General features: G+C 45.3%; 1 protein-coding gene across 1 annotated transcript in view; it reads right to left on the reverse strand.

Annotated features, from left to right (window-relative positions):
- LOC133123507 (unconventional myosin-XVI-like) overlaps positions 1–18863 on the reverse strand; it is a 118115-nt gene that overhangs the window by 50394 nt on the left and 48858 nt on the right. The window contains exons 15-21 of the mRNA XM_061233977.1: positions 17913–18060; positions 15683–15800; positions 11832–11949; positions 10781–10852; positions 9973–10114; positions 7614–7686; positions 1494–1646 (exon numbers count right to left, since the gene is read on the reverse strand). Coding sequence (XP_061089961.1) covers positions 1494–1646; positions 7614–7686; positions 9973–10114; positions 10781–10852; positions 11832–11949; positions 15683–15800; positions 17913–18060 — 824 coding nt within the window. The remainder of the gene's footprint in view (positions 1–1493; positions 1647–7613; positions 7687–9972; positions 10115–10780; positions 10853–11831; positions 11950–15682; positions 15801–17912; positions 18061–18863) is intronic.

Below are 18863 nucleotides of genomic sequence, written 5' to 3' on the forward strand. Positions count from 1 at the left end.
TTTTCAGAGAGTGTATGGATATAGAAGGAGGTCAAATGGACAACTGAGGAAAAAGTCTTATTTAGCATGTAGTCATATAGGCATGATGGAGACAGTGTTATATACATACAGGAAGTATGTCTCATATGTGGAGGATACTACCTTATAAACATACAGGAAGCAGTGTCAAAGAGATAGAGGCCATTTTGATACTATGGACATGGACATTTTAAATCCATTTAAAATGTTTGAGAACAGGCAGAGTTTTGTGTTTTTGGCATACTATATGTGTATCCGATGAAAAAAACATTGCAGTGAAAATATTTTCAAAAATATTCTTTATTTTCATTGAATGTCCCTTGTAGTGTAGATTTCAACATAGTGAAATATATATTCCTTGAGATTAAGAGCAGAGACACAGAGCCTTTTCAGGCACTGAATTCCATCTGCTTTAAAAAAGTATAAGAGACAAGACAAGGTATGACTAATAACCCAAGCGTATCTGAACCATATCGTCTTACCGAGGTACAAACTTTCAGGAAACGGTGGGAGGAATCCGAGATATATCCTCGGGCATCGCTACAATCTTCCTACTCACGCGGGGAAATTCCCGAAAGGGATCAGAATGTCATTATGAAGTGGGTCTTTACGGAACTGTTTAATTCATCACTGAGTCACTTCGCGAGGAGACAAAAAGACAGGCTCTTAAGCGATCTGCCCCAGGAGATGCGGAAATATCAGCAGCGGCAGACACTTCAGACGTCTGATGAGCCCGGTGACGTGTGCAGTTCGCTACACAGCCCTTGACAGACAAAATGGGGGCTTCATCTGGGGGGGAAGCCGTCTGCGGGAGCCTACAATGGGCAACCTGTGCTTTCGCTTAGGCACGCAAATTAGCAAATGGCTCCTCTTTTACAGAGATGGTTAAACCCGGTCGACACATCCGCTCACATGTCTTTTGTAGATATAATGGGATGGCCAGACCTGGGTCAATTACATATTTGTTTTGGATTCAAATGCTTTTCTATGCTTTACTGAGCTTGTTTGGTGTACTGGAACCTATATAAAATACTCCCAACTCTCTTATTTGGCTCAATTGCACCAGGCAAGATCAATCAAGCACAGTAAAGTATTTGAGTCCCAAAAATGACATACACCCCAGAAATAAAGTGACAGCGGAGGTTTTTGTTCTTCAAGGATCAAATTTCCCAAATGTACCCTGAAAGTACAATAATGTTCTCTTTGGGTACAAATGAGAATGTTTTACAAGCAAAAAGGCTAGAAATTAATTATATATTGCAAGCTGTCTACAATTTTATGTACCTTTAGGGTACGGCACCAGCAACAAGCATTTTAACGTTTTTTGGCACTTTTTGTACCTTTATTTGACAGAGAGTACTTGACCCAGGTCTGCCTCTGGCACTCGAGGACATGAGGATTGGGTAAATCAGATGTTGGGGTAAACAGTAACACAGATACGCGACACCCCCCGCTACCTCCATAGGTCCCAGTACCTGGAAGAAGAAATCCAACACGGCAGACTGGTTGCCAGGGGAGTGTAGCGTTTCCATAGCGACTCCCTCATGCAGACATTCCTCCTGTTCTTGCTGGAAGAGAACCTCCATGGTGTACTGGTGGATCCTCTCGTTGGTCATGTTGATACAAAGCTGTACAGACAGACGCACATACACACGTGTACACACACGCACAGATACACATGTATATAAATACACACACATACAAACGAGTACATAATATACATATACACGTACACACACGCGCACCCACACAGAGATAAATATGGTACATTGCAAATCCGTGGTGCCATACATGGTCCACACACGTAGCTGTAATCTCAGCCATTTATAACACAAATTTGCCATACACATGAATCACACAGTTATGATTTCAGTATAATCTTCAGGCTTTTACAACGGAAAGCCATTTTGGTGAACTCCCACACTAAAAAAACACTATTCCAATCTACCGCCCACACCCAAATCAAAGAGCATCCACATCCAAAGAAAGAACGCGGTATTATTCTCAGCGCAGTGGGATTGATTCTGCATGGCAGCGGAGAGTCTGAGAGAGTTGAAACCCTGCGGCAGGAACAGGAAGGGCCTCTGTGCGCCTCTCTGTTACAGACCCCCACCTGCTCAGTGCCGGTCCACTGTAGCGTAACCTGTATTTAACGCCTAAGCGGTCTCTCCATGAGCCAGAACGGGACCTTGAAACCCTGCCAAATCCTCATCCAGTTACCCTCCCCCCCTGGGGCAGAAGGCCTATTGGGGCCCCCTAGTGACCACAGCGGGAGGGGGGGGGGGGGGGTATTTTGAGCAGGATGCTTTGTTTTATTTATTCATACATTTTTTAGATGAGTGATTTGATTTAATTTGTAACCGGAGACACGTACAGTATAATGGCTGATCTTTATAGCGGTCGCAGCACGTAGCGGACTGTGTGAAATCAGCCGGTGTGCAGGTCCAATGCGTCTGACCTGAGTTCACCTGCCTTTAGCCCGAGTGTCATTTACAGGCTGCTGGTGGAGAATAAAATGTGTGTGTGTGTGTGAGAGAGAGTGTATGTTTGTGCATGCTTGTATGCGTGAGTGTCTGTGTAATGTGAGCATATCTGGGTCTGTGTGTGTGTGAGAGAGGGAGTGTGAGAGCAAGTGTGTGTGGTGCGTGTGTATGTGAGCATGTGTGCGTGGCTGTGAATGTGAGCATATGTGGGTCTGTGTGTGTGAGAGAGGGAGTGTGGCTGTGAATGTGAGTGTGTGTGGGTCTGTGTGTGCGTGACTGATGTGTGTGTGTATGTATATATGTGTGTGTGTTTGTGTGACTGTCTGGATGCGTGTATGTCTGTGTATGTCTGTGTGGAAGCGCGCATGTGTGTGGCATGCGTGTGGGTCTGTGTACGTGTGACAGTACCTGTCTGTGTGTGTGCCTGTGTGTGTGCGTGTGTGCATGTGTGTGTGCGTGGGAGGTGGCTTAGAGTGTGTGGGGGGCAGGGGAGATGGAGCTCAGCAAGGAAGAGACTGTAATAGACCATCATCAAATCTGAACCTCGAATCCAAATCCAGCCCTCACTTCCTGACTCTTCTCCCAGGTACGCAGATGAACAATTACTGCTACCGATTGGCCAGACTGTGTTCACACCTGGTTTCCAGGTACAGGGTGGGTGGAAAACAAGCAGTTCTTGAACCTCGAGGACCGTGATTTGATGATCCCTGTAATAGACCTTTAATTAGGACCAAGCAGGTCCCTGTCTGATAGAGAGAGAAAGAGAGAGAGGGAGAGAGAGAAGGCGAGAACAAGAGAGAACTGCCTGTCCTCATTTCCCTCCCCTGTATTTAAATGTTTGTGAAAACAAGCGGTGCCTGAGGATTTCTCCGCTGTCCCTGGAGAGAGGATCTCTCACACACACATTTACATATACACACTTACTGCGCATGTACATACACGCCAACACCTAAGCCCGACCATTTTCTCAACCTTTTACAATAAGCAAAACAACACTACACAAACAAATAAAGCATAGCCGAACCACCAGTATTCACACATTTGATTTCAGTCCCACAAATAAATAAATCCTGTATCAAACAAGATTATATAAAGAATGACATTATATAAATATAACACAACATGAAATGTACATTTACATTTATTTTATGGTACCGCAGCCTTACGGAAAAGCCCAGAAGGCCCTCTCGGCTGCAGCGCAAGGTCATGCGATGGGGTGCGTTCAGTAAGAAGCGAGGAAGGACACGGCACAATCACAAACACAAATCCATACTCCCGGCCTTGTAATTAATCAGCCGAGTCTCGTTTGCCACCACTTACGACCGTACGCACGCATGTTCCAACAGTCACCCCCAGCAATTTCCAGGGACGTTATTTGTTTTCCTAACACCCTAACACCATCCCTTTGCACATTTTAATGAGTCTAATGTGGCAATTAGACAGTTGGCCCCAATTAGAGAGCAGGTTATTCAAAAGAAAAAAATTATCCTGTGTTGATAAAAAAGGAAGCGGAGGGAGTTATTTTTTTCTGCTGTAGGGAGCTCAATCACCGGTGAAGATGTGGGGGTTGGAAGAGGTTTGTCACGGTTGTGTTCGCGGAGTCAGCCCAAACACTGAAAGTGGAAAGAATTTGCATGATTTTGATGAGTTAAATTGATTCAATTTAATTCAATTTTGTTTGTTTTGTGCAGCACGTTTTCACAGGGACTTAGCCATAAAAATGTTTTATAGGAACCAGGAAATTGGTAGAGACCAAGCTAACCAGTGAAATAAAAATAAAAAAACTCCCCAGTGGGAAGCAAAAAATACTCAAACAGAGCTGAGATAAAACATTGGAAGAAATCTCAAGAGGATACCAGTTACTGTCCCAGTATCAATAGTTAAAGATAAACGGTAAATGGAAGTAATGGGAAATCTATCAGAACAAATAATCATAATGCTATTTGACGAGCTGGTACATGCATGTATATTAAATGCTATTTGATGTTAATAACAAGTGTAGTGATTAACACTGATGGCTGCTGAGTTAAAAGAAGAAGCAATCAGGAAAATATCAATATGCCCCTGAGAGTGTGTATGTATTGTATATGTTGTAATACAGTAAATGTATTGTCCTTTTAATTTAGCTGACACATACAGTTAGTCCTGCCTGTGCTAGCCAAGGCCTAGTACAATGAGGGCCACAAGTCATCATGAAAGAAGTCATCATGATTTTATTGTGTTTTGTTTCCTTGATAATTTTACTATGTATATGGTTGTTGGCTAAGGGTTACTGATGCTACATATATAAAAAAAATGTGTCAAATCAATCAATTAATCCTCAAAGCCCATAATAGCGCGTTTCAGGATCCGTCATGTGACCGGATGATTATGCGTCGGGGGCCCCTTTGCGATGACCCTCTCACCCCGTACAAGAGGTGAAGCACCCCAACGTACTGTAAGAAGACTCTCTGACCTATATTTGGGAGATAATCCCATGTCTTCCCTCTCCCATCGAGGGTCCTTGGAAGTGCCTTATCGCGTGCATCGCCGCTCGTCCTTGGAAGGTCGCGGTAAATCCCCCTTTACCAGGCAAACAGATTAGAGATCGCCAGGAGAGGCTTCCCGCTTGGGGGGAGTTTGGCTAAGCATGTCCTCGACGCTGACGCGATTTACGCCGGTATATCAGCGTGGCGGCTGAGAGGTGGCGGTGGGGTGTTGGGGACACGGGATGGACACGGAAACGCAGACGCGGGAATAGCCTCTACTCAAGAAATAATGACAGAGAGAATGACTGACTGACGGACACCTGAACACTGTGATAGAGTTGAACAGGCTCCATATAGACAGGACAGATGCTATGAGAGTATCCCATGCACAAGAGCTAATGGGAGACAGACAGACATGGCTCCAGCCTTTCTGTTGCCCGAGGTGAAATTGTGGACTATTGGGGCAATTGGAGTGACTGTGGACAGGGGAATAACTATCACTAATATAATATGTTTTTTGTTTGTTTGTTTGTTTACTTTACTTGGTGCCCTCCCAGATGGGGAGCACCCTATGCAGCCAACTAGCCCTGAAAAGAGAGATCGAGAGAGAAACCACCTCTGTGCCAGATAGATGGTTTCAGAGCGAGAACACAGCTAAACATTCCTGTACAGTGCATTGAGAGTCAGTAATACAGTCCGACGGTAACTAATATAATACCGTGAGATGCAGTGACAGATGCAGAGTGATAAAGACCCTCATGCGCTACAGTTAGTGATGGGGAAACAGTTGCGGCGGGGACACAGTAAAGATTCTGTTAGATTGCAGTGAGAGTTACGAAGACAGAGCTGGTCCCTGTACAGCGGGAGCCAGCGACGCAGAGAAACGGTAAAGGGAGAGCATTAAAGAGGGTGCATATCTCCGCTACAGTGAAGAGGGCCTTCCCTCTCCCAGTGGGAGGAGATCAGGGCTCATTGAGGTGGATTTATGCGGTGATGAAACGGGGAACACTCCGACTCTCACCTCATTAAAAAGGCATTACGGCGGGGAGACTGCGTAATCCTGCATTATTGTTCCCCGCTCCTGTTTTATGTGCCGTTCCAACGGCACTGTCGGTGAGAGGTTGACTCTGTTCGGAACGCGGGGTCTCGTCGGAAGTTTCACGCAGACTACGAAGTTGGCGAGCAGGTGAAGATTAAACTTACATAGACACGATGCGAAATGCACGCAGCTCTTGAAGTAATTCTACTCTTTTTTATATTATTATTAATGATGTATATCTTCTATTATTATTATTATTATTATTATTAGTAGTAGTAGTAGTAGTAGTAGTAATAGTAATAGTAGTAGTAGCATTGTTATTATTAGTGTTCATAATGTGAGTGTGGTATGGCAGCCATTTTGGCAAAGCATAACATTATCAGGAAGCTCCCCACACACTAGGCTCCCCTGGGATGGGGGGAATGGTACATTGGCACCCCGTCCTCATGTATGAAACAACTTACAGCAAAGAAACCCCGAAATTTGAGTGATGGCCCTGTCGCCCTACACTTCTCCCTCTCCCTCCCACCCACACCACCTGTACCACCCGTCTCCTCTGGAAACGCGAGAATGTAGAACGACGCCGGAATCCCTGGAGTTTCCGGGTTGCTCCGTGAGGAATTCTGTGGGATTAAGGAGCGCAGCTGCAGAAGAGATCAGAGCCCTGCTTCCCTACTGGAAGCGGCTGACCACGGGGATAATGTCTTCATTCCCTCTCCGCCAGAACCACATCAAGCCCTCGTCCCGGCGAAGCTCCACTCAAGTGACTTCTTAAAAATACAATTACACGCTTTGTTGCAAAGGCTTACGAGCAGACGTCTCCTTAAAAACACAATTGCAGGCTCGGCCGTGAAGAGCGATGGTTAACCATCTTCGAGCACGACTTGAGTTGAATTACACGCCTCTGGGGCATGTGTTTATGTGGTACTGGGACTGCTAACACTGCGGCGATCGTAACGTAAAATTAAAACGGACATCTCGGAATAAAAAAAGAAAGAAAGCAAGGAAGCAAGCAAGAAAGAAAGAAGGAGGAAAAACATAACCTTTACAAAAGCACATGCTACCAAATTTGGAACAATGAGCCAGGGAAAGATTTTAATCTGCTACTGGGAATACTGCAATGGAAATGACTGCATCACTGAAATCAACACTTTTGAGCTTCAGATGAACACCCTCCCTATGAACAAGGCCTGGCAAGAGGTCACAACAGGACCTGAGGCCCAGAAACAGCAGTGGTCCGCTGACTGCCAGCATACGCAGTGACTTCACTGTTACTCTATCGCAGGCAGGAACCCCGTCAGAGAGGTTCAGCAGGGGCTTTGTTTGCACTGCGGTCAAGTGACATCACCAAAGCTGGTTCTGCTGTGAGCGGACGCCTCAGGACACATCCGGAAAGAGGGGTGGTATAGCAATGAATAGAGTTGCAAATTGGGAATGAAATTTGGACTTTACTTTGGAGAGCAGTTGTGAAGAATCGAGAGCGTTTTGGAACAACTCAATTGAGAGCAATTTGAATCAACTCAATACGGTCAATGTGCCCCATCTAGGTTAATCTCAGAAAGAACGACGTGGTTATTTATTATTTGCATGTAAATCTGCCCGTACCTGCTCAAAGCCGTTCTTCTGGAGGTCCTCAAACCCGAAGAAGTCCAGGATTCCGATTTCAAGCGCGGGATCCCTGCGAAAGAGTCACGGAGCAGGATTAGAGAGGTGTTCCGGTAGGGTGAATTAAGCATGGGAGTGTGCAAGGTTGTTTTTTGGGTGATGCAAATGCCTATGACGGCCTGGGGGTGGGGTCTGTGGGGGAATCTAAAAGGAAATGGAGAGGTGATCTGTGCGGAATTAATAATATGATGCGGAAGGGGGGATGTGGGGGTGGTAGGGTGTTTGCGAGCCCCCAAACGATTTTCATTTGCACAGACATCTCGACTGAGGAGCAGCAACGCACCCTCACAATTCCCCCCCCCCTCCCCCCCTTACACCCTGACCTAGCAGATGGCATCACTTCATAGCAAATGCCAACAGCCATCGATTAACGAGGAGCCCCCTCCTGCTAATCAATGCACATTTCCCTCAACCAAAAAATACAACAGCAATAATAGAAAAAACCCCCACAAAAAAAATGACCAAACCGGCACAACTGTTAAACAGAACTCACAGCCTTATTTCCTTCACGATATATTGATTGTGGAGGAACGTGGGGACAGGCTAGGTGTGTTCACAGCAGTTGGTATCTCGATGGTATAGGCATCGACTCCCACACCTGAATTCGATAAGGGGAGCTGCAGTTGAAGGTTTTGATAGCTTAGCTCAAAGCCGGCCTTAAGCGGCCTGGCTGTAAAACGGATTCAGGTGTCAGGCTTCGTGAAACAAAGCAAAACAAAAGAGAAAAAAACTCTTAAATTGTTTTTTTTTCCCCCATGCATTTGACACGCTAGTGCATAATTCACGTTGGATATCTAATGCCGTTCCAAAAGTGGCAAGATGCAAGATGCAGGCATGGAGGCGGTAATAACTAATAACTCACATTAATAACCTTCACTTCACCGTGCGCATTACGCATTAATATAACATGAACTCATAGAAAACAGCATGCCGGATACTCGTGTTTTTCTTTATTTGTGCAAAAGAAATTAATAAAAAAGCCAAATGAATGTTTAATAATTTAGCCTTTAACGAAACTATTGCTCACGTAGCATAGCACCCACAGAGAAAAGAGCTGAGAAGCATGCTGCAATATTTATAGCGACTTCGTCAGCGCCCCGGCCCCGGACTGAACAATCCTTCCTCAGCTCCGGATAATCCGGAGGAATATTAGCAGCGCTCTGCAGTGACGCGGTATCGCCGGGAAACTGCCGCTTTTTAAGTTAGTCAATATATCAGGCAGCGGCCACAGATTTAAAAGATTACAAAGGCCTTTCGGATGAATGGGCGCAATTCTGTCGGTGATCCACTTACACAACCTGAATGAAATATGACTAAATAAGAAAACAGGGTCGGTGCGTTTATGAATTCCTGGCAGGGGGGTGGGCTGTGGGCTATCGGGACTCAATCGCAGCCGTTCTCGCTGTTGATATTCATCAGCTGTGTGGAGAGAAAGAGGAAGGCTGGCTAAGTAGCCTACGCTCTGAGGGTTTTCGTCCTCCTCTTCGTCTCTGGTCCGGTCCACGCTCGCTGTCAGACACCGTAATCGTTGTGAGCCTTCCCTCGACGTCAGCCCTGGCTAGCGGGCCTTCAGAAAACGCCGGAACGAACCGGAATAGGGAGGCTGAACGCCGCGGTCTTCCTCTTCGGCTTCCCTCTTTCGCTCCACGGAGAGGGATTAGCCATACTCTCTTTCATGTGAAATCACTTCTCTGTAGTCTACAGCCCTCGGTGCTGAACCGGGCAGGAATATCACGGTCACGGTTGTGGTCATATAAAACGGTGTGAAAGGAGGACAGGGAGTGAAGAAAGCCTTGGGTTTCAAAGAGAGACGCGATCTAAAAAGCCTGTTTTCTGCACCTTAGGCCCTGATATGTGGAGTTTTGATTGTGACTGGCTAGGCTACGCTGCCTAATACTGGAGCCTCCAGAGATTGGCCACAGTAAGGGGATGCAATACTGTTCACAAACCCCATTTCAAACAATGCAGCAGGGTTCTTATGAGGTGCGCTTCACCCAGGCTTAGCATTTTTGTTTGTTCAATTCTTTTCTGTCCTTGGAAGCACATTTTATATGAAACCTTACTCATAACGTGGTCTTTGGGAAAGCTATAAGAAAATAAGATGTTTAAGTGTATATTTATGAAGGTGTTTTGAGTGGCACTTCTTCAGTTCTATCCTGTCGGCAAACAAAATGGCTGAACTTTACCAGTCACTAAATCTCATTTCAAATAAATGGAAGAACCAGATCATCTAGTGTTTCAATCTTCAATCTTATCCCTCATCATACCCACTGCCCGCCTACCACCCCACCCCCCTTACCCAGTGCTGTCCTCCAGGCCTTGTAAATAGCAGTTGATGTTGTTCACCAGGAAACTGAAGAGGCGACAGTACAAGGACTTAGCCAGAAGGTCTCTGTAGTGATTGGACATCTCTACTGTGTGTTGTCTTGTGAGGACATCACCTTGGGGAGACATTTAACAGGACAATAATAAGAATGAGCCATTTGTACAGTGCTAGCTGAGATAATTCAGGGAAACACAAGCTTCACAGAGATAGACCGTAAATACACAAGGCTCACTTGTTTACCAGAAACAGTACAGAACACCGCAGGGCAGGGTAGGGTCGGGATGACTCTGAATTAAGTAGGAAAGTAACATTGTTTTCTCTGCCATTGACGGGCAGCTGAATTAGGTTAAGAGCTATGCACTTCCTCAGCGCATTACGTAAATCGTGACTGGTTAGCGCTCCTCCGTACAGCACGTTGTGGTGCAGCCGTAGGCTATGATGCTGCTGTACAGTACTGAGAGACCGTCCATTTTGTGTGGAGCCACCCGCAGCTCGGACTTGGTGTCACGAGAATGTGACATTTGTTGGGATTTTCCGGGCCAACGCATTCTATGTGCATATTGAGCTGTTTTGCGAACGAGCTTCCGAACGGGGGAGAATTTATTGACGTTGCCCACACTCTACATTCAGTTTTGTGAATGGGTAGTGGGCTATTTTGGAGAGGCGTATGTACTCGATGTCGTCTAGTGTTTTACAGGGGACGGATGGCTGGCTGCTGACTTTATTGGGTTTGTGTGGAGCTGAAGCCAGAACAGTGGGGGAAGGGGAGTGGGGGGGTTACCTTTAAAGTACTGCACGTCTGACGTCAAAGCTGTGCCCAGGTCTTCAGAACACACCTGCAGCATCCCTGACACTGGGGATAAGAAGCAGACCTGGGTCAAATATGTCTTTGTTTTGGATTCAAATACTTTTCCGTGGTCGATTGAACTTGCCCAGTACAATTGAGTCAACCAAGAGGACCAGAAGGTTGGTTTTTGCACTTTTCGAGAGTATTTCATAGGTTTCAATACATCAGGCAAGCTCAGTAAAGCATAGAAAAGTATTCAAATCCAAAACAATTACATATTTGACCCAGTTCTGATAAGTAGAATCACATCCTGCCCCCCCCCCCCAATACATGTTCTCAGAGCCCCACTGCTGGCAAGAAGCATTAATATCAGGGTGAAACAAATCTGCATTCACCACTAAAAAGTAAACATATAAAATAGATTCTGCTCGCTCACATTCTACAGTTTGAAATGCACATCACACACTTCCACAACTCTTGGGTCATGTGATTTCAGGTGGGGTGGGGGATTACACAACGGCAGTAAATCCGAGCTGAAAACCCAGATCAGATTTCACAATCGGTCGCGGTCCCTCATTAGTTTCGGAGAGCTGAAAGAGCCTTAGAGGAAAGTCACTTCAATAAAGAACAGAGGGCCCGTCGCTGACATCAGCGCTGATGAGCTCACGTATCCCTGACAACAGCCCAGTTCCGAGCTCCAGAGTGGGCCGGGCGAACCATGACGTCTGTTGTTTACCATCTTCCAGGTCACAACTTACAGTAACGCGGGCTAAAAACCCTCCAGCTACGGCTCGGGGGGGAATCGATCGGGGCTGACGTAGCTCGGCGTTAGGGTGTCGGAGGCCCCCACCGTCTCGTGACGGAAGCCGGGCCTGCAGCGGGGAGCGCTAGCCGCGGGAGCGAGGTAAACAAGCGGGGTCAGAGCGTGACACAGTTCTCGCACAGCGTCCCTGCGCTAGCTCGCTCTCTCTCTCTGTGGCTCGGTGGGACGCCGCTCCCCCTGGTGGCCGCACCGCGGCACTGCAGCACGCCTCACGTGACTGACCTTGATCCAGGAGCTGAAGGTCTGACACCGAGGCCGTCTCCGCGTCGGTCAGGGAGGAGAAGCGCAAATCTCCCAGGTGCAGGATGGCGGACAGGATCACAAATAGGTTCTCCACTTCCTGAATGGAGAAAATAAAGATAAATTAGATGGGCACTGAATGCTGGAATTGGGTAGCACTGCTAAAAAAGGTCTTAACATTACAAACAAACTATGTTTTAACAAGCGTTTTTGGTCTTATAATATGACTTTGGATCTCATGTTTTCTTAATTTCTGAAAGAGAAAATATTAGCTTTAAGTTTTACGTTACTGTTTGCTTGACAAGTGATCTTGGAATCTTGAAGTGAGTCAAACTGTCTCACCCCATTGGCAATATTTAGCAAAAAAGTAAAAGAAATAAGATTTTAAGTCTCAATATAAGTACTAAAATACTTGATGAGTTTTTTGGGAACCACCAAATTCACTGAGACCCATTGGTGGTGTTTCCCCCTCACTGTAAAGCACTTTGAGTGTCTAGAAAAGCACTATATAAATGTAGTAAATAGTCTATCATGTACATCCAGAACAGACAAAACAGACAGGAGGGTGGCACACAGGTTACAAAATGGGGGCCGGTCGCAGTTTCAGCTCCCTACTTAGGCACTTCTACTTCTGAGCAAAGCTTTAAAAAATCATCATACTGAATGCTGATAATGACATGTACTAGGTATAAAAATGCACTGGACCAGGGGTGTGAGTTAAGTAAAGAGCCCCCCACCTCCCCTGACAGACAGACATGTCCGGGAACTGGGCTGTGTGATTTAAAGCCCTGGCAGGTGATTTGATGATGTAATTGGGGGACAGTGTTTTTGACGACGGGCTGATGACAGAAATCCCTCTTTAATGATGGAGGACAGCCAGTTCCTGGCAGGATTAGCACATTGTGACTGAACGAAGGTCGCTGGCCTTCTGTGGTGTCTCTTGTCTCATATCACAGAGTAAAGTATAAATGGCATTTCGGTCATGCGATTTATACCTAATGACATTACACAGCGTGTGACGCACGCCCACCTGCCCTATGCTGTCTGAATATTAAAATACCGTTTACTGTGTATGTGTGTTAATGTGTGTACTATATGTGTATGAGTGTGAGTGTGTGTACTGTATCTGTATGTGTATGTGTGTGAGTGTGTGTACTGTATCTGTATGTGTGTTAGTGTGTGTACTGTATCTGTATGTGTGAGTGTGTGAGTGTGTGTACTGTATGTATATGTGTATGTGTGTGAGTGTATGTACTGTTTGTGTATGTGTGTAAGGGTGTGTGCTGTATGTGTATGTTTGTGTGTGTATGTACTGTATGTTTACATGTGTGAATGTGTGTAATGTATGTGTATGTGTGTGTAAGGGTGTGTACAGTATGGGTAGGTGTTTCACTTTGTGTAATGTATGTGATAGCCTGTGAGTGTATTTACTGTATGTGAAGGTGTGTGTGATATGCACTGTATAGATAGAGTGAGGTTATCTGCATGGGTGACTCCTTTCTTCAGTGCAGAACTAATGACTGTGCTTTAACCCAACACTTACAGTTTATACTCCAGTATAGCAGGTAAAGGACTAATCCTGGAGGACGGGGAGAGGCACATACCCCTGCCCCAGCCCCATTGCCCCACCCCCCCCCCCCCCCGTGTCCTTGGACACGACGGAATGCGCCAGGCAGATTCCCCCATCCCAGACTCATTGTGGAATTTCAAGCGATCCAACTAAGATAAGGAAAGACATTTATCCATGTCTGACATTCAATATAATGAACATAGGGTTAGGTCCTGAAAAAAAACCTTTTCCTCAAGAAAAGAACACCATGCCCTTTGACTTTGGGCATCCAATGAAACCAGTTCCTCTACAATGAGGAAGACCACGTGTGTGTGTGTGTGTGTGTGTGTGTGTGTGTGTGGGCATGTGTGTGTGTGTGTGTGTGTGTGGGCATGTGCATGTGTGCTGTGTGTGTGTGTGTGTGTGTGTGGGCATGTGCATGTGTGCGTGCGTGTGTGTGTGTGTGTGGGCATGTGTGTGTGTGTGTGTGTGCGTGTGTGTGTGGGCATGTGCATGTGTGCTGTGTGTGTGTGTGTGTGTGGGCATGTGCATGTGTGCGTGTGTGTGTGTGGGCATGTGCATGTGTGCGTGCGTGTGTGTGTGGGCATGTGGATGTGTGTGCGTGTGCGTAGGTGTGTGTAAGTCTCTCATTGGTCAGCATTGGGGGGGGGGGGGGGGGGATTAAAGGGTGAGGTGGTGGTCAGTAGTGACAGATGTCCAACATTGGCTTCTAAACATACATACATTACATTACAAACATGTGGCAGGCACTTTTATCTATTTATTTTTAGAACAACAAGAGTGCAATATCACCAAGAAGGCACCAAAGGCTAATTTATACTCAATAAGTCTAATGTGAACCTAAGAAAACAGTTTGTATTGGAACACAACAAAATAACCGAATCTTTACACAACTATACTGTAACATACAAACTCAGAACATCACAGTAAATGACAATTGCTTTTTTTACTAATACAAGCTATGGTAATTTTTATTGTTTTAGAGTATATTTTTATGTTTTTGCATTGCTCTTCTGAGAAATGTAAAGTGATAAACACCAAAAAATAATTTAGATTAATAGTCCTTGTTATCCTTACACCTAATAATCCTTGTTATGGATGTAGCCTGTCTATAGTCTATAGTATTTTTTTGTATGACAATCAGGTGTGGGGAAACAATCAGGAAGTGGGAGACAGGTATGGTGGTTAGCAGAGTTTACTTGTACTAGTGCTTTAGCAATGCTGCGTCTATACTTACTGGAAAGGGAATGTTGTTAGCCAGGTATAGAACTATTGTACACATACAGTAAATCAGTTGAATAAACTTACTGTATGTTCCCTTGCTAAGTCACTGGGCAAGAGCGTTTCCTAAATTAATGTGATGTAATGCTTCCATTATTCAAATGGTGTTGGAGTATATGTGTTTGTGTATTAATGTGTGTGTGTGTGTGAGAGAGACAGAGAGAGAGAGAGAGAGAGAGAGAGAGAGAGAGCATGCCTGTGTGTAATTTAGTATGACTCAGCGCTGAATGCAGGAATGATAGTTACAGTAGCTTGGTAAAAAAAGCAAGTTGGCTCAAAAAGCAGGAAGTATTGATCCGGATGGTAATCTATGCTGTCAGTGACTTTGGACCCCCACCCCAAAGCTAATGAAAATTGCCATTAAGGGTAATCAGATAAGGGGGTCACGCTGACTCCTGATACAGATGGCGAACGAGGGCCCCCGTGGTGGAAGTGAGATGTAGAGAGGATTATGGGTAAATACTACCAGATTAGAGGGCTGGTGGCAGTCCCATATCTTTCCTTTTCAGCCAGCTAGCAGAGGCTACCCAGGGGCTGGTTCATGGGGTGGTCAGAGGGGGATTTATGTGCTAGATATAGGACTAGATTCACAACGGCTACAGCAGGGGCAGCGTATGTCAGTATCACCCGAGCGATTACTGTATATAAGGTATACACAGACCGGGTCTATGTTTGCAGTGTGTACAGGTATGAGTGGTTGTGTGATGTCTTTATGAACCTGAGTTATAGTTGCACATACATTGTGCGTACTTGTCCGTGTGTGTGTGTGTGTGCATTTGAAGAAGTGTGTGACTGTGCATGTGTGTGTGTGTGAGGGAGAGAGAGGATGCATGCTACGTTATGTGGTTTCCATGTTTTCGTGTGTTTCTTTGTGCAATATAATATTATTGTGTTGCTTTGGCAAAATGAGTGTAGGTGTAGAGCAATGGAGAGAGAGAGTAGTTAAATAGCTGCAGAAGCGTGCTAATCTGCGGGACTGTACCAGGTTGCTGAAGCCCAAGGCTCTGAGCGCTTGCTTTAGCGCGGTCAGCTTCTCCCTGCTCCGGGTGCTGGCTGTCGCCACGGCAGCCGGCTCCCCCGCCGTGCCCCCGCACAGGTACCTGCAGCGGGACGCAGAGAGGGACCATTCACAGAGCACTGAACACACAGCTAAACCCCACACCTGGACACAGAAAGCCCACAGTAAGAATTCCACCCATACTGTACACACGGTAGGAAGTGAATATTTGGTATGCTTCTGGAAGCAGTCATTGATAAAGTCCATTCCATATTGTGGGGGTCAGCAGGACAGCTGATGCTATCAGGTTCCATCATTTGAATTGCTTTGGATTTAAATACTTCTACAGTTTACTGAGCTTGTCTAGTGCATTGACACCTATAAAATACTCTCTTCCTGTCCTCTTGGTTGGCACCAGGCAAGCACAGAATCGAGCACAGAAAAGTATTTGAATCCAAAACAATTACATATTTGACCCAGGTCTGTACAGTGGATCACACATCACAGTACAGTGAGGAGCAGGAAAGCTAAGCTGTCATATACTTTCAACAAGGACCAAATGAGCAATGCCAAGAAAGCACTTTCAGTTGAGACGATCTCACACAGTAAGTAGAAGCGGCAGTGTTGAAAACTTCTGCCATGTGTTTCTTCCACCTATCACACTGCTGATTTCACAAATTAGTTGTATCTCCTGGCTTAAGAATAGTTTGGAGAGGACTTTTATTTTCTGAACCAGGATATTAATCCTCTGTTGAGCGGCAAGTAAGACTTTGGCAGTACAGTGATGATGTCACAAAAGGACCGCAGCATGTTCCCTTGTGGCCATAGATATCTTAAGGAGACCTGCAGTCATTTTATTGACCTGTTATTCCCTTCCAATGTTCCAGTGCAGTTTCAAAATTGTAGTTCTTGGCTTCCTTACACATAAAAAACACTGGTTTTGGCCCAAATAATGCCCCTGGCTAGGGCATTAGACAGGACAGGACTGTGGACAGGCAGGGACAACAGTCAGTACAGGACATTTGTAGAACATGAATACTAGGATAGATGGATTCTGGGCATTAATATGGCCACACGTGTCAATACTACGTGTTTGGTATATCAACACTAAACAGACATTTAGACCTGTGTCTGAACATACTGTAGTGCTCCCTCTCTCTCCCCCCCCTCGACACACACACACTCACACACTCACACACCACAGAAGGTGTTTTTTGTATGATTCAGCTACTCCACTAACAGGAACACAGAGTCCTCATGCACACACATACACATGCATCTACACACGCACATGCACACACACACACACAACATATTTGTTCACCACCCCTCCTCCCTCCCCCAGGTTACAAGTTCAGGAAGTTCATGAAGATTTTGGGACAGGGGTTTGGGGTCCAGTGCACAGGAGCAGTGGGGTAGAGCACCTGCTCTGACTGCCTGCTGGGGACACAGGAGAACAAAGCGTACAGTATGTCCCAGGACATTACAGGGATGGCAGCTAAGATTGCGTGTCACCCCCATGTGGTACGCTGGAGGTATGTGGGTCCATTGGTGAGGCAGCAGGACCTGCTGACATGTGTGTACCTGATAACCCGGGGCCCAAGGAGAGAAGCTATAGCACCTTCGTCCTGTTTAGTGTGTGTGTATGTCTGTGTGAGTGTGTGCGTGTGTGTGTGCCTTTATGTGTATGTGCGTGTGGGTGTGGGTGTGTGCATGTGCGTGCATGTGTGTGTGTCTGTGTATGCATGTGTTTATGTGTGCGTATGCATGTATGTGTGCGTGTGTGTGTACACGTGGATGTGTGAGTATGTGTGTATATGTCATAGGAATTATACCCATTAATATCCCAACCATGAATTTTGAAGCTACTACGTGCTTAAATTAATTAGTTATTACACAGAAACTATAAAACATCACATCCCACCACGTCCCATCACCACCAATTACATTTCAGTCCACCTGCCTACTACACAGTTAATGTATTCCCGTAGAAGTAAACTAGTTTATTGGAACCTTGCAGAACATAAACTATGTTGATATTCATGCTTAACTGCGAGAATACATTAGGAAAGAGACATTATACATATGATCCGCTTTGCCAGGTTGAACTATAGCAAATATTTAGAAAATATAAAGCAACACATCTCTTATGGACAGATACTACTCTGGGTAAGTGGAAACATACACTAATTTTTGGGTGTAGTGCCCTCTTTACCTGTGTGCCAGGACATTGTTGAGGTACATGCTACTCTTCTCCTCCGGAGAGAGGCCCTCTGCCATCAGGTAGAAGACATTGAAGTTGTGCTGATAATGCTGAGCAGAGGTGAGCCGTGACTTCTCCAGTGCGTACGCGTATACCCTGGCTGAACGGCACACACACACACACACACACACACACACATGATAATTACAGTGAGCGATGCTGTTACACACTACCTGTATTCACTTTCAGAAAAGAACAGCGCAAGGCTATTAAGCATTTAGTAAAAACAAGTGATGTCAAATACATAAATATCCCTCTTCATTGGGAAAATATTACATTTTTCTGAGTCTCAGTTGAGCTGTAAAATTTAATAGGATACGCATGAGTAAATCTGGGAGCCAAAAGTACCTCTCTGGCTCCCTCTTTTGGTCATTTGTGATTCTGATATTTGAGAGTGAAACATTGGGCTTCATGCAAGAACCACTCGTACGAACAGATTTGTTCATAGATGTGATTTTAGAGAATTTGGCGCATTCACCAATTTTTTTGAAGGTAGAAAAGAAATTGAGTGGTTCCGACAAATCATGTAAACAAATCCGTTAATTTTCCATGGAGGAAATACAACTTTCAGACAAGGCATTGCACATTAATTATGAATCAAGATTTATTGCATTGCTTATTTCTCACCTCATAAATTTATTTTAGTGGACTGTTTGAATAAGAGAAAGTTTACCAACATTCCGCGATATTGTTATGTTTTTCCGAAACCAGTGAACCACAGTTTACCCAATCAGGTGCTGACTATGTGGTAGATTATGTCCCTTGTTCTTGTTAATCCCATCGACCATCTATCCAACAGAACCTACCTACAGTACCGTATATACCGTATTATAATGGACATCTTCATTTAAGACGTTTTCTGAAGTTAGGAGCATTTGTTGAAAGCGATGTGGCACACTCATA

This window comes from Conger conger, chromosome 3 (assembly GCF_963514075.1).
Source record: "Conger conger chromosome 3, fConCon1.1, whole genome shotgun sequence".
Taxonomy (NCBI): domain Eukaryota; kingdom Metazoa; phylum Chordata; class Actinopteri; order Anguilliformes; family Congridae; genus Conger; species Conger conger.